The 15,777-nt window shown below is 40.6% G+C and overlaps 1 protein-coding gene across 3 annotated transcripts in view; it reads right to left on the reverse strand.

The window, feature by feature from the left end:
• The window catches only part of SLC2A13 (solute carrier family 2 member 13), a 390,525-nt gene that overhangs the window by 216,361 nt on the left and 158,387 nt on the right, over positions 1-15,777 (reverse strand). For all 3 annotated transcript variants that reach the window (XM_074942450.1, XM_074942448.1, XM_074942449.1), the window contains one exon: positions 1,378-1,586. In XM_074942450.1, coding sequence (XP_074798551.1) covers positions 1,378-1,586 — 209 coding nt within the window. The remainder of the gene's footprint in view (positions 1-1,377; positions 1,587-15,777) is intronic.

Raw genomic sequence — 15,777 nt, forward strand, 5'->3', positions numbered from 1 at the left:
TGCTTGCCATCCTCTAAAGCTGGCCCTACACTTGTGACAACCCTAAACCTGTCCTGTGACACCCCCCCCCACAGTCCCCCCACAGCTCCTGACCTACAGGTTGAGAAACACTGATCTAGATGAGTTGATGTACCCCATGGAAGACCTGAGTACCCCAAGGAGTACATGTACCCCTGGTTGAGAACCACGGTTTTAAACCATGCACAAAACTACTACAGTTAGAATAGCTTTGAAATGTTTGCTTTGGAGTGTGATTTTCAAAAGTGTGTAAGTCAGCTACCCACATCAAGTACCACTGATTTGACTTGTACTCCCTGAGTCATACACTTTTGAAAATCCCAACCAAATGCACGTGACTCCCAAAACACTTCAAACTGCTTAACCTGTCGCAGACACAAAGCCAACAGCAACAAAGTAATTTGATTATGTACTATAAAAGGGGAAAAAATTTAAATACACACAACCACCAGGTAACTCTTGTTGCACTTCCCACCAACTCTGAAGAAGCTGAAGTAGAAGTTGTCTCGTTGATGATTTCAGAAATGATAAACTTTCAAAAGGTTGTCTTGTACTTCCTGCTTCCCTACATAATTACTATAGTTACTGTCCCTTAGTTGTCAACCACAGACAAAGTTGGGGGAAAAAATTAAGAAGTCAACAGAACTGCTCACATGCTTAAAGTTAAATATGCACAAGTATTTGTGGGATCAGATAAGGTGTAAAAGAAATGCAAAGAATTTGAATGACACACCACAGTCTAAAGAAAGAACATATATGACCTCAAAAGACTGTGTTTACTAAAATGTTGATGATAATGTATATGTCTAGTTCTGTAAGTCTTGCCACAGTTGCTTGCTGAGATTCTGCTCAGCCAGGACATAGCTTCTGGATAACTTCAGACATTTGAGGGATTAACCTTTTAACCCTTCCATAGCTTCTATTTTGTCCTTTTTCCTACATCCCAATCTTTTTTCTATAAATGATAGAAATAAACATACAAAATAGATATATCTAACTTAAGTATAAATCTGCTCCTCATGTCCATCTTACAATATACAGATTATTTGTGAACTATATGCCTTGCTTATTCCTTCTTTAAACACACATTTCAAGTGACAACATAAAATCTTATAATATATAGCTTCATTTTTTTCCTCACTTGAAAAATAAAATCAGGACAGCATTTACAACAGCATCTTCAGTTCTACAGATTAAATTTATTTAGACTTAAACTACCAATATAATAATAATAATAATAATAGAAATATTTACAAGATCAGAAAAAAGCAACATATGAAATTACCGAAGTACAATTTCCTGTTATTTGCCTCTTTAGTGACATAGGTAGACAGAGATGCCAAGAAATTTCTAACCTACCTGCTCCAACTTCTTTTTCTTCCTCTTCAATGTTGTTCTTGATAGTATCATATTCCTCATCAATTGTTTGGTTGCCACGTATCTGAGACAGAATTCTCCGTGCTTTCTGAGTCTGGCCTTTCTGAATCAGCCAGCGGGGGCTTTCAGGAAGAAACAGGAAGCCAAAAAACTGTATAATTGCTGGAACTGCTGAGAGGCCCAGCATGTACCTAGAAACAAACAAAAATATCTTTAATTCAAACTTAAGAAATTCTCACATTTGCAAGTACTCCAGCTCCCATTAGCCACTTTCTGAAAACACATCCTGCAGCTTAAATAACCAAATGGGTGAATGTATGCATCACAAAAGCAGCTTCCAGGATTTTCTACCAGAATCAAAAGGAATCTTGAAGAGATTATCGTGCCGCTTACATTTAATTTGGGTGTCAAAAAACAGAATATTCACTACAAAGACATAACTTTCAATTTCAGCTCTTGACAAAATAATTACTTTACAACACATCTGCCTTTATGGCTGCACTTCTCAGCACCACCAACAGAAGACTCAACATTTATTATAATTGCCATTTCTGCGGGGCAATTCAAGTTGATGGCCCCAAAATGTAATACTCCCCCAAGAAGTTCCCATACTGTTTTAAAAAAATCCCAGGAGACAGAGAAAATAGCCTCAAAAACAAATGCTACCGCAGTCTTAAAAATACCAAATTCTTCACTGGGAAACCCTTCAGGAAATGGGGAAATGGCAGAAGTGCTAAATGACTTTTTTGTTTCAGTTTTCACCAAAAAGTTTAACAGTGATTGGACATCTAACATAGCGAATGCCGGTGAAGCTGAGGTAGGATCAGAGGCTAAAATAGGGAAAGAATAAGTTAAAAATTACATAGACAAGTCAGATATCTTCAGGTGCCCAAGGCCTGATGAAATATATCCTAGAATGCTCAAGGAGCTGACTAAGGAGATATCTGTGCCATTAGCAATTATCTTTGAAAGGTCATGGAAGACGGGAGAGATTCCAGAAGACTAGAAAAGGGCATATATAGTGCCACTCTATAAAAAAGGAAATAAGGACAACCTGGGGAATTACAGACCAGTCAGCTTAACTTCAGTACCCAGAAAGATAATGGAGCAAATAATTAAGCAATCAATTTGCAAACATCTAGATGATAGTAAGGTAATAAGTAACAGTCAGCATGGATTTGTCAAGAATAAATCATGTCAAACCAACCTAATAGCTTTCTTTGACACAGTAACAAGCTTTGTGGATGGGGAGAAGTAATACATGTGATATATCTTGACTTTAGTAAGGCTTTTGATACTGTCTAATGAGCATCTCATAAACAACTAGGGAAATACAACCTAGATGGAACTACTATAAAGTGGATGCATAACTTATTTTAAAACCATTCCTAGAAAGTAGTTATCAGTGGTTCACAATCAAGCTGGAAGGGCATATCGAATGGGGTTCCACAGGGATCAGTTCTGGGTTCAGTTCTGTTCAATATCTTCAATACCAGTGATTTAGATAATGGCACAGAGAGTACACGTATAAAGTTTGTGGATGACACCAAGCTGGGAAGGGTTGCAAGTGCTTTGGAGGATAGGATTAAAATTCAAAATGATCTGTACAAACAGGCGAAATCTCCTGAAGTAAACAGGCTGAAATTCAATAAGAACAAATGCAAAGTAGTCCATTTAGGAAGGAACAATCAGTTGCACACATACAAAATGCGAAATGACTGCCTAGGAAGGAGCAATGCAGAAAGGTGTCTGGGGGGGTATAGTGAATCACAAGATAAATATGAGTCAACAGTGCAACACTATTGCAAAAAAAGCAAACATTATTCTGGAATGTGTTAGCAGGAGTGTTGTAAGTGAGACATGAGAAATAATTCTTCCACTCTTACCCAGGCCTCAGTTGCAGTATTGCATCCAGTTCTGGGCACCACATTTCAGGAAAGATGTGGACAAATTGGAGAAAGTCCAGAGAAGAGCAACAAAAATGATTAAAGGTCTAGAAAACATGACCTGCGATGGAAGACTGAAAAAATTGGGTTTGTTTAGGCTGGAAAAGAAAAGATTGAGATGGGATGATAACAGTTTTCAAGTATATAAAAGGTTGCTACAAAGAAGAAGGAGAAAAATTATTCTCTTTAACCTCAGAGGATAGGACAAGAAGCAATGGGCTTAAATTGCCACAAGGGACGTTTAGGTCGGACATTAGGAAAAACTTCCTAACTGTCAGGGTAGTTAAGAACTGGAATAAATCACCTAGGGAGGTTGTGGAATCTCCATCACTGGGGATTTTTAAGAACAGGTTAGACAAACACCTGTCAGGGGTGGCCTAGATAATACTTAGTCCTGCCATGAGTGCAGGGGACTGGACTAAATGATTTGTCAAGGTCCCTTCCAGTCCTATGATTCTATGCTGGGATTACGAACACACATGATAATACAATATTTACTTAACACTAGTGTAAATCAGGACTAACTCCACCGAAATCAATGGAATTGAACTGGTATAAAATCAGCTACAGGGTAATCTGGCCCATAATTTCTTCTATTTCTCACCCCGAATGCTTCCATTCTTGTGGACCAGAAGGTGATTTAAGAGGATACTGGTCTCTGAAATGCTTGGAAGATAGCATGCTCATCGATTTCAATCCTGATGGCTCACAAGAATGAGTCTGGAGGTAAAAGCCCCACTTGTCAGCAATCGCAGTAGCCAAGAGTCTTGGGTTGATAAATAGCCCAGGTAAGGACTTGGGGTATTTACAATATTGATTTTGTTGTTGTTGTGAACTTGGGTTTGTCTCTTCAGTGAGAGGAGAGAGGGGAGGAAATGAAAAGTGCAAATTTCAGAAGAGAAAATTGGTTATAGGGAGAGGGGGAAAATTCAATTTCTGATACTTGAGTCAAAATAGAACCTTCCTCACTCTCCCGTAGCCATACTGGTTTTTCAGGAGTAAAAAGTAACATTTATGTTGTGTCAGTAAAGCTGGTATGAGTCTAAATATACACAGGAGTAAGGATCTGTGGAGTAGACATATTTACAATTTTTGATTATATGCACAAATGCAACATAGAAAAACTTCATTTTAATTGACAAGGGACCCACCCACATAAAAAGGAGTTCATTTCTGACTTTTGGAAGGCAGTTTGCCTCTTAAGTTTGGATTGATCCAGCTCTGTGGTCTTTAAAAGTCCATCTCAGAACATCATCATCATCCATATGTAGAGTTGGAATTTACTCTTCCATTTACAATACGCTGGCTGATCTAACATTCTGTGATCATCTCCAGGGTTATCATGGTTGGGAGAACTAGCTAGGCTGCCAATGCTGGAACCCAGTAATGATTAACAACCTTATGTCATATCTTGCCCTAGCTACGCAGGGCATTTAGAACAGAAGACAAAAGTAAACTGACAGTTTGGAGTTCTAGCGTTCTGATCTATGTGCTTGCTTATTTCTTCTGTTTTATTTCTTCAAAAATAAAATGACAGATATGAGCAGTAATAAATAATGTATTTGCAAACACAAATATGTTGGTATTTCAATTTTACTGTTTTGAAAACTATTACATATTTCTAGCACACTGCACTGAAGAATTATAGACTATAAATGATTCAATCATATACACGTCTAGAAACAGATATTTGCCTCAGCTATAAAGTGAGTTTTTTCACACTGAATCCAGAATATTCCATAATATCCAAACCTACAGCAGATTTCCACTTATGCATAACTAATTTTCATAATTATATGTGCTCATAACGAAGTATTTCTGCACATATTTTTGTTCAGAATATACTCCAAAGCATCCCCATGTGTATGAAGTTTATATAGTCTTCTGGCTTTTCAGCATGGTAATGAAAAAGAACAAAGTAACAGTTATTTAGCCCACAAAAAGGTCTTTCACTTAAAATGTCACAGCAGGTCAGGCAAAGGCAGAAGTCCTCCAGTTTCATGACCTATCTCAAAAAATCTTAAAGAATAAAATGTCCTTCAGCTTTTCTAGCCAAAGTTTGATTTGTTTAGAAATTATGGATACTAAAAAAAAGAATATCCAGGTAGGTAACAGCATAATTTAAGTAATTTGTTTTTTAAATTCATCTTTTTACTGTACGTGAAAACACCACATTCACCATGCATTGGAAGAAACCTGAAGATATCTGGATATTTTATTTCAAATGGTCCAGGAACCACTCTAAATGCACCTAATATCTTGTTCACTTCATTAGTTAACTTGACTGTACTAGCTGCAAACATACCCCTAGAGATTGTTTATACAGCAAAATTTAGTGTACAAACATCCTCACACCCTGAAATGATTCCATGAACTAACAGTGGTTATTTTAACTGGACCTGAAAAACGAATGTTTTTCTGTCTCAAGGTGCATGCTTCCAGACAGAGGGCAGGAGCAACAAAATCTCATTCTCATGGGGCCGGTTTTGTTCAATATCTTCATAAATGATCTGGAGGATGGTGTGGATTGCACTCTCAGCAAATTTGCAGATGATACTAAACTGGGAGGAGTGGTAGATACGCTGGAGGGGAGGGATAGGATACAGAAGGACCTAGACAAATTGGAGGATTGGGCCAAAAGAAATCTGATGAGGTTCAATAAGGATAAGTGCAGGGTCCTGCACTTAGGATGGAAGAATCCAATGCACCGCTACAGACTAGGGACCGAATGGCTAGGCAGCAGTTCTGCGGAAAAGGACCTAGGGGTGACAGTGGACGAGAAGCTGGATATGAGTCAACAGTGTGCCCTTGTTGCCAAGAAGGCCAATGGCATTTTGGGATGTATAAGTAGGGGCATAGCGAGCAGATCGAGGGACGTGATCGTTCCCCTCTATTCGACACTGGTGAGGCCTCATCTGGAGTACTGTGTCCAGTTTTGGGCCCCACACTACAAAAAGGATGTGGATAAATTGGAGAGAGTCCAGCGAAGGGCAACAAAAATGATTAGGGGTCTAGAGCACATGACTTATGAGGAGAGGCTGAGGGAGCTGGGATTGTTTAGTCTGCAGAAGAGAAGAATGAGGGGGGATTTGATAGCTGCTTTCAACTACCTGAAAGGGGGTTCCAAAGAGGATGGCTCTAGACTGTTCTCAATGGTAGCAGATGACAGAACGAGGAGTAATGGTCTCAAGTTGCAATGGGGGAGGTTTAGATTGGATATTAGGAAAAACTTTTTCACTAAGAGGGTGGTGAAACACTGGAATGCGTTACCTAGGGAGGTGGTAGAATCTCCTTCCTTAGAGGTTTTTAAGGTCAGGCTTGACAAAGCCCTGGCTGGGATGATTTAACTGGGAATTGGTCCTGCTTCGAGCAGGGGGTTGGACTAGATGACCTTCTGGGGTCCCTTCCAACCCTGATATTCTATGATTCTATGATTCTATGATTCATTCCTGGACATTTTACGAAGTACAGTATAAAGAGAAATGACCAACGAGTGCAGGGGACGGATCATTTAAACATTAGAGGAATTTAATTTCAGGCTTGCTACCCAAACTAATTTAGTGATAAGCCAAAACATGGCTAGAATTGAAATGGAAGCAATATAAAGGTGATTGAAAAATTGTATTAATGGGTTTAATGAAGATGGTAACAGAAGGGCAAAGAGACAGAGAATGGAAGGGGGGCGGGGATGAAGGAGTACCTAGTAGCTAAGGTGAAGAGGGACAGGGTGGCTATTCTGAACAGTGCGCATCCACCCCAGTCTTTCATATCAACCTGTGGGTAGCCAATTTAATCCTCTGGCTACTAACTTGTATCTTGACTTTAGCAAAGCTTTTGATACGGTCTCCCACAGTATTCTTGCCAGTAAGTTAAAAAACTATGGATTGGATTAATGGATTATAAGGTGGATAGAAAGCGGACTAGATCATCGGGCTCAACGGGTAGTGATCAATGGCTCAATGTCTAGTTGGCAGCCGGTATGAAGTGGAGTGCCCCAGGGGTCTGTCCTGGGGCCGGTTTTGTTCAATATCTTCATTAATGATCTGGATGATGGGATGGATTGCACCCTCAGCAAGTTTGCGGATGACACTAAGCTGCGGGGAGAGGTAGATACGCTGGAAGGTAGGGACAGGGTCCAGAGTGACCTAGACAAATTTAAGGATTGGGCTAAAAGGAATCTGATGAGGTTCAACAAGGACAAGTGCAGAGTCCTGCACTTAGGACAGAAGAATCCCATGCACAGCTACAGACTGGGGATCAACTGGGTAAGCAGCAGTTCTGCAAAAAAGGACCTGGGGATTACAGTGGACGAGAAGCTGGACATGAGTCAACAGTGTGCCCTTGTTGCCAAGAAGGCTAATGGCATATTGGGCTGCATTAGTAGGAGCATTGCCAGCAGATGGAGGGAAGTGATTATTCCCCTCTATTCAGCACTAGAGTACTGCATCCAGTTTTGGGGCCCCTCACTACAGAAAGGATGTGGACAAATTGAAGAGACTCCAGCAGAGGGCAACGAAAATGATTGGGGGGCTGGGGCACATGACTTATGAGGGAAGGCTGAGGGAACTGGTCTTATTTCGTCTGCCGAAAAGAAGAGTGTGGGGGGATTTGATAGCAGCCTTCAACTACCTGAAGGGGGGTTCCAAAGAGGATGGAGCTAGGCTATTCTCAGCGGTGGCAGATGACAGAACAAGGAGCAATGGTCTCAAGTTGCAGTGGGGGAGGTCAAGTTTGGATATTAGGAAATACTATTTCACTAGGAGGGTGGTGAAGCACTGAAATGGGTTAACCTACGAAAATGGTAGAATCTCCATCCTTAGAGGTTTTTAAGGCCCAGCCCGACAAAGCCCTGGCTGAGATGATTTAATTGGGGTTGGTCCAGTTTTGAGCAGGGGGCTGGATTAGATGAACCTCCTGAGGTCCCTTCCATCCCTAATCTTCTATGATTCTATGAACTGTCAGGTAAAAAATTCCAAACCTTATCTGTGAGTAGACTAGCACTGCAGGAAAGAGATATTGAAAGGATAAGTAAAGACAACTCAGGAAACAATATCCCGTCACCTATTATAAAAAGAAAAGCAGACACTACAAAGAGAAAGTAAATCAAGAGGAGAAAGCTGCAGAAGGCAAAGCTCATTGAGCAGCATTTGACCAACATAGCTGACAAATGTCACCAGTACTAACTAAGTAATGCGTCAATTAGCCATGTGGCTAACACACACTATTCATTAATACATTTATTCAGTGAACACCAGTAAACTTCATCAAATGATATACTCAACATATAGTTCTTCTACCATTTGTCCATCTCTAATAGTAAGTTGATGTTTTAAAAGAGTGGATTAAATATATTACAATCACATATAGTACATAACTGGTTTATTCCTTTAAATTACAGGGAGCGTGACAGTACAGCTGACTTTCAACCTGGTCTACGAGGTTTAGTCCTCTAGATTATAGACAATAGGTACATATTTCCTGTTTTGTCTGTGATAAAGTGCTTTATCAATATAATTAATATGCCTGAGTGCTATGTTTGTAGTCACAATGGAGTATGGAGAGGAAGCCAAGAGGAAAAATACCTGAAGAGCCAAGAGTACAGTAACTCCTCACTTAACGTTGTAGTTAAGTTCCTGAAAAATGCGACTAAGTGAAACAATGTTAAGCGAATCCAATTTCCCCATAAGAATGAATGTAAATGGGGGGGGGGTTAGGTTCCAGGGAAATTTTTTTTTGCCAGACAGTACAGTACTATAGTTGGGGGGTGCCCCCCACCTTACCCCACACAGGCACAGCCCACTGGCACAGGAGACAACGAGGCAGGCAGAGAGGCTGAAGGTGCTGTAGGCTAGGAGAAGCATGTTGCGCAGCAGCAGCGGCAGCTTCCCCTACTCTGCAAGCACCAGGGGTGGGGGGCTCAACTCTCGACCCGCCCACTCCCCCCCTTCCCCAAAGCCCCCACCCTTAACCTGCCTCTTCTTCCTCCCCCTTTACTCTGCACGCCATGTCCTCACTCCTCCCCCCTCCCTCCCCTGCCTCTGGCAATCAGCTGGCTTGCGGCATTCAGGAGGGACGGGGGAGGAGTGAGGACATGGCATGCAGGCTCCCCCTCCCTCCTGAACGCCACAAGCCAGCTCATTGCCACGGGCAGGAGGCAGGGGAGGGAAGGGGGAGGAGCGCCGCATCCTTGCTCCTCTCCCTTCCCTCCTGCCCGCGGCAATCAGCTGGCTTGAGACGTTCAGGGGGCAGGAGGGTAGGGAGCGGAGCGAGGACTCAGCAAGCAGCCTCCCCACCCCCTCCCCTGCCTCCTGCCAGCGGCAATCAGCTGGTTTGCGGCTTTTGGGAAGCAGGGGAGGGAGAGGGTGCCTGCGCACCGAGTCCTTGCTCCTCCCCTCTCCCTCCTGAACACCACAAGCCAGCTGATTGCCGTGGGCAGGAGGTGGGGGGAGGAGGGGGAAGGTGCTGATCTGCGGGATCTGCCAGCAGGCGGGAGGCACTGTGGTGGGGGGGCGTAGGGGAGCTGATGGGAGGCTGCCAGCTGTGGACAAAGCAGGCAGCCAAACAACGTTATAGCGAAGAATTGCACAACTTTAAATGGAGCATGTTCTGTAAGGTAAATAGCCATTTGGCTCATAGTTAATATAGTTTTGGCACAAATACTAGTAAGGTAAATGTTTTTATAACAAGACAAGCATTTAGAATCTGCCCAAAAATGTAAAAGGGAACTACTGGCAGAACATGAAACATCATAGGTTATTTTATCTTTTACTTTGGTTTAATAAATTTACAGAAGAAAACTGAAAGCAGATAACTGACACTTGAAATAAATTGGAACGGTAATTTACACTTAAATAAGGTCACTGTTCTGAGTTACATGCAACTGTACTTTGTTCTTCTGTCTGTTTGACTTAAAATTAAAAACAAAATCTCCCCAAACTGTAAAAGCTAATTCTTTAGATACTGACAGAGGTTTTCCAAATATGCCAATTCATTTATTTGCTGTGAATTGTAAGCTATGCAAAAAGTTTAATTTAGTTGCATAATTATATAAAAATACAGTCCAGATAAGAAGGCCTTTCATGCTCATCAGACATACATCCTCAGAGCATAATAAAGCCCTTCACATTTGCTGTTCATTTGTAGCTTTTATTTTTTCCTCAAATAAGCAGTTAACTCTTCATTTAATCTTAAATAGAGCACAGGATCTGGCCCAAGATCCTATAATTATGTCACAAAGGTCACATAACTTCAGTCCCAGGTCAGCGGGGCTGGAGCTGTTGGTTGATGCGGTGCCCCCGCAGCTCCCAGCCCCTGTGGGCAGCAGTTACTGGACCTTCCCTCCCCTCCCCTCCTGCAGCAGGGCTCAGGCTCTCGTCCCCCTGTCAGCCCCATTTTTCTAACACTTATTTTTAGTAAAAGTCAGGGACAGGTCCATGGCTTCCATGAATTTGTGTTTATTGCCCGTGACAAAATCTTAACTATATCTTACTTGCTCAGTAATAGAGACCGAAATGCAATTAAATTCAACATCCTTGTGGAGGGGGAAACCAAAAAACCCAACCACTGTAGCATTTAACTTCAGAAAGGGGAACTACACAAAAATGAGGAAGCTAGAAAAGTGGAAATTTAATGGAACAGTCACAAGACTGACGTGCTTGCGAGCTCATGGAAACGTTTTAAAAACTTCATAATAAAGGCTCAAACTATATGTATATCCCAAATTTAAAAAAACACAGCAAAGACACCAAAAAATTGCCACCATGGCTAAACAGAGTAAAAAAGGCGGTTAGAGACAAAAAGACATCCTTTACAAACTGGAAGTCAAACCCTACTGAGGAACATAGGAAGGAGCATAAACTCTTGCAAGTCAAATGTAAAAATATAATTCAGCAGCCAAAAAAGAATTTGAAGAGCAACTAGCAAACCACAAAAACTAACAACGAAAAATGTTTTTAAGTACATCAGAAGCAAGAACCCTAGCAAACAATCAGGAAGATCAAGGTTCCAAAGAAGCACTTAAGGAAGAGAAGGAGTACTTGTGGCACCTTAGAGACTAACCAATTTGAGCATAAGCTTTCGTGAGCTACAGCTCACTGGCTGTTGCAGAGAAGCTACAGGAATTCTTTGCATCACTATTCACTGAATAGGCTATGAGGGAGATTCCCACACCCCTGAGCCATTGTTTTTAGGTGACAAATCTACGGAAACATCCCAGACTGAGGTGTCAATAGTGGAGGTTTTGGAACAAATTGATAAATTAAACAATAATAAGTCTCCAGAACCAGATAGTATTCACCTAAGAGTTGTGAAAGAATTTAGATATGAAATTGCAGATCTACTAACTGTGGTATGAGCCTATCGCTTAAATCAGCCTCTGTACCAGATGACTGGAGGATAGGTAATGTGAAGGCTCCAAAGGTAATCCTGGCAATTACAGGCTGGTAAGCCTACCATCAGTCCCAGGTAAATTGGTTGAAACTAAAGTAAAGAACAGAATGATCAGACACATAGATGAACACCATATGTTGGGGAAGAGTCAACATGGTTTTTGTAAAGCGAAAACACGCTTCACCAATCTGTAACAATTCTTTGACGTAGTCAACAAGGATGTGGACAAGGGTGATCCAGCTGATCTAGTGTACTAGAACTTTCAGAAAGCTTTGGTGAGGTCCCTCACCAAAGGGTCTTAAGTAAACTAAGCAGTCATGAGTTAAGAGGGAAGATCCTCTCACAGATCTGTAACTGGTTAAAAGATAAGACAAGGGGCAGGAATAAATGGTCATTTTTCACAGTGGACTGGGGTTAATAGCGGGGTTGTCTCAAGGAAATGTACTGGGACCCATGCTGTTCAAAGTATTCATAAATGATCAGTAAAAAAGGGTGAATAGTAAGGTGCCAAATTTGCAGAGGATACAGAATTACTCAAGATAGTTAAGTCCAAAGCAGACTGCAAAGGGATCTCACCCTGGGGTGACTGGGCAGCAAAATGGAAAATGTAATTCAAGTTGACAAGTGCAAAGTAATGCACATTGGAAAATATAATACAGCTATACATACAAAAATAATGGGGTCTAAATTAGCTGTTACCATGCAAGAATGAGATCTTGGGAGTCATCATGGATAGTTCTCTGAAAACATCTGTTCAATGTACTGCAGCAGTCAAAAAAAGCTAACGATGTTAGGAACCATTAGGAAAGGGATAGATAAGAAGACACAATATCAAAATGCCACTATATTGTACACCCACACCTTAAACACTACATGCAATTCTGGTCGCCCCATCTCAGAAAAGATAGATTAGAATTGGAAAAGGTACAGAGAAGGGCAGCAAAAGTGATTAAGGATACGGTGCAGCTTCCATGTGAGGAGAGATTAAAAGACTAGGGCTGTTTAGCTTGGAAAGGGGACAACTAAGGGGGGATATGATAGAGGTCTTTAAAATTATGAATGGTGTGAAGAAAGTAAGTGTTATTTACCCCTCCATTTAACACAAGAATTAGGGGTTCTCCAATGAAATTAATAGGCAACAAGTTTAAAAAAAAACATAAGGAAGTACTTCACACAATGAACAGCCAACCTGTGGAATTCATTGCCAGGGGATGTTGTAAAGGACAAAAGTATAACTGGGTTAAAAAAAGAATTAGATACATTCATGGAGGACAGGTTCATCAATGGCTATTTATTCCTGGTGGAATTTTGCATTACTGCGTGTGTTCAGAATTCATGGCCCCTGCAGATTTCTTTGATTACCCGCAGAAAAATGACTTCTGACGGGGAGGCAAAGGGAAGCCTCAAGAGCGGTCATGCGCCCACTCCCTGTCAGTGAAGACAGGTCGGTTTGGGCACCCAGAGCAGCCGGTAGAGATGTAAATCACTGCTTAGAGGGGGCTGGGTAGTCATGTGTGCGAGAGAGAGAGAGAGAGAGACACTCTGTCCCTTTCACTTGCTATTGCAGCACGCTTGGAGTGGAGGGTCAGGGCTTTGGGGTATTTCTGAAGATGTCGGTGTGGGGCAGGCTCTGTTACCTCAGGCAGATGAGCATTTAGCAGCCTGCCTGCTTTGTGAATTGTTCCCATTGTTCTTAGTGAATTCCCCCAAGAATATAAAACAGCTATAAAAACTTTAAGGCTCCTTTACATTGCCAGAGTGGTGTAAAGGAGCCTTATTGTTAGCACAGTATAGCCTTATAAATGCTTATGGTGTTTCAGTGATTAGAACTCGTCTAAATTTTTGGACTGAAAAAATTTCCTATCAAAATGTGCTCCATAAACTGATTGCTGCTGACCTTTTTGGAGATGGTCAGTAGCCAGTATAAATTGTGAGTTTGAGTCCCCAGCCCTCACTTGCTCAGTGTTACATCATAGGCAACTGAAGAGCATATGGCTGCATATATTTGTTGACTAATAACTATAAGTAAAGGGTCAATACTAGCTACACTACTATTAGACAGAGGGGTTTTGGTGATTTCCTCCAATGCTCCTCACTCCCATTCTCCATACATTGTACTGTAATTTAAATACATTACCAAAATAATTGAAATTAGCTGGATTATATTGCATTACTTTGACCAAAACATAGGCAGAATTTTGCAGAATTTTAAAATATTGTGTGCAGAATTTTTAATTTTTTGGTGCAGAATTTTAAAAAATATTGGTGCAGAATTCCCGCAGGGGAGCTATTAACCAAGATAGTTAATAGGATGCAACCCCATGGTTTGGGTCTCCCCAGCATCCGACTACCAAAAGATGGGATTGGGATGACAAGGGATGGATCACTTGATAATTGCCCTGTTCTGTTAATTCCCTCTGAAGCATGTGGAACTGGCCATTGTTAGAAGACAGAATACAGGACTCGATGGACCATCGGTCTGACACAGTACAGCCATTTTTATGGTCTTAATTATTAAAGGATATTTAGTAAATTTAGTAAAGGACATCGGGTATTTAAATAACAAAAGTGCCCCATTCTTCAGTCACTTGTCAGACTCTGTCTACACCATTAAGATTAATCGGTGCACATATCCTTCTATTGGTGAGAAATACACTTGTATCCACAAAGTTTGCTCCACTTGATGTTTTTCTGGCCATTAATTCAAGCAAACTAGGTAAACTCCTACTGACGTCAAAGAGAGTCTGACCTAAATAGCAACTGCAGGAAGGGCCGCAATACTGTATCGAATAGTGCATCAGAGTTTCATTGCCAAATGACTTTTCTTCTGTAAGATTTTTTTTTTTACCAGTGTTATGTCAATGCGGTATACCGTTAGTGTATCTTGATTTAAAGCCCAATTTAAATAAGATACTCAGCCACATGGCCTAGACACCCAATAGGATAATTTGCTGTGGGGACTGGTTGCACTTGGTTTGCTGGCATTTTGGCCTTAAGTTTATTACTCCATGTTTCTACCTTTTCAGCTTTAAAACTGAGCACATTCCTTTTACATGTAAGCAAGATACACAATTCTAAAAATCTTCATTTTTCTTGAAAAATATTTTCCCACCAGCAATTTAAACAGCAGTCTGTAGTAGACTGCAACTGCATTACAATGAAAAAGTTATCAAAACACATTCCCCTTACGATATGGGTGATACTTTGTTTTCATTTGAACTGAAATAACCAATATAAGTACTAAGTAGAATTACAAATGACCATATGTAAGGTCTGTGGAAACTGACTTAAAAATACTGTTCTTAGTGAAAATTGCTTTTGGTTCATTTGTGACCTTAAGTTCCAAGAGAAAAATTATATGATCCAAAATAAGAACATGTTAAAACTTTTTTTAAAAAATCGTGTGTTTGAATGTAGATTAGATAGATAGATAGATAGATAGATAGATAAAAATGTAAGAAAAATTTAATTGAGCAAATGGCTTCCTAACCCATCTTTCTTCAGGTTAATAATGAAGCCTAACTTCCAAGAATATGTATGTACCGCTTCTAGATTAATTTTTCCATGGTTCAAACTGCCCAAAGTTTGGTAAACTATTTGTCCAGTAAATAAGCAGCAATTTCTCAACAGCAACTAACAGCAAAATATTCATTTTGCAAAAATCCCTCAGGCTGCTTCAAACAGACCTTTCAGATATCAAAATAACGCTTTAATTTTAATAATGTTTTAATTCTAGGAATAGAATGTTTAGGGGAGAAAAAGCAACATGCCATACTACAAAGCACATCTTCCATCTCCTCCTGCTGATGTTAAGAAATCTGCCCTGTAAAGCATTAGGACAGTAATACTATTTTTTTTTTTTTTAATAAAGCTGGTCAAAAAAAAAAAAACCCCCACCACACCCCACTTTCAATTAAACTTCTTTTCCATTGAAAAATTCCCTTTTATCAAAACCAAAATGTTTTCTGGAAACACGTCAGTTTGGGCTAAAATGTCATCGAGGAGATTTCTCAGTAGAAGGATGGGATTTCTTATCAACATAAGACAC

This window comes from Natator depressus, chromosome 1, assembly GCF_965152275.1.
Source record: "Natator depressus isolate rNatDep1 chromosome 1, rNatDep2.hap1, whole genome shotgun sequence".
NCBI lineage: Eukaryota > Metazoa > Chordata > Testudines > Cheloniidae > Natator > Natator depressus.